This window comes from Calidris pugnax, unplaced genomic scaffold (assembly GCF_001431845.1).
Source record: "Calidris pugnax isolate Ruff unplaced genomic scaffold, ASM143184v1 scaffold322, whole genome shotgun sequence".
NCBI lineage: Eukaryota > Metazoa > Chordata > Aves > Charadriiformes > Scolopacidae > Calidris > Calidris pugnax.
Window position 1 is genome coordinate 131,833 of NW_015091035.1, and position 740 is coordinate 132,572.

General features: G+C 54.7%; 1 protein-coding gene across 1 annotated transcript; it reads right to left on the reverse strand.

Annotated features, from left to right (window-relative positions):
- Positions 1–85: 85 nt before the first annotated feature.
- RNASEK (ribonuclease, RNase K) lies at positions 86–688 on the reverse strand (the record flags this gene model as incomplete). The annotated part of the gene is made up of 2 exons (XM_014956136.1): positions 86–397; positions 559–688. Coding segments are annotated over 2 exons (269 nt in total), but the record flags the coding sequence as incomplete, so codon positions are not given.
- Between the last annotated feature and the right edge of the window lie 52 nt (positions 689–740).

The following is a 740-nucleotide window of genomic DNA, read 5'->3' on the forward strand; positions in this document are numbered from 1 at the left end:
CCCTTTCCCCGCCGGCGCGCTCCCAAAAAACCCCGATTTCTCCCCAAAAAAACCACCCCCCCGACAAAAAACCACCACAAACCCGTAGGGAAAAACGCCCTTTATTGGTCCGACTGGTCCGTACTGGTTTAGGAGGCGACGGGGAGAAAAGAGCTGGTCCTCCAAGGGTGGGTTTGGGGCAGAGCGGAGTGTAAGGAAGGGGTTTTTTGGGGAGGGGTGAATTTGGGGTGAATTTTGGGGGTTTTGGGGTCTTTTTCTCTACCGGACCATGTATTCTTTGCGCTTGTTGAGGCGGCTCTGGCAGAGGGAGAACCCCCCCAGGAGGGCGTAGAGCCCGGCCGCGATGAAGCAGTTGTAGCTGACTTGTTCGTACAGACGGTAGATCCGGTCGGGGCCACTGAGGGTTTTTGGGGTAAAAAAGAGGAAAAAAGGGTCAAAAAGAGGATGGAGGGGTTGAGGGTTTTTGGGGTAAAAAAGAGGAAAAAAGGGTCAAAAAGAGGATGGGGGGGTCGAGGGGACCCTCCCACCTCGAAAAAAAACCAAAAAGCCCCAACTTACTCCTTAAAATCCTCCTCGGTGAAGGGAACATCCTCGATGAGGACGGCGGAGTGAACGTTGAAGAAAATGCCCAAAAGGACCTGCCCCAGGAGGGCGTAGAGCCCGGCCGCGATGAAGCAGTTGTAGCTGACTTGTTCGTACAGACGGTAGATCCGGTCGGGGCCACTGAGGGTTTTTGGGGT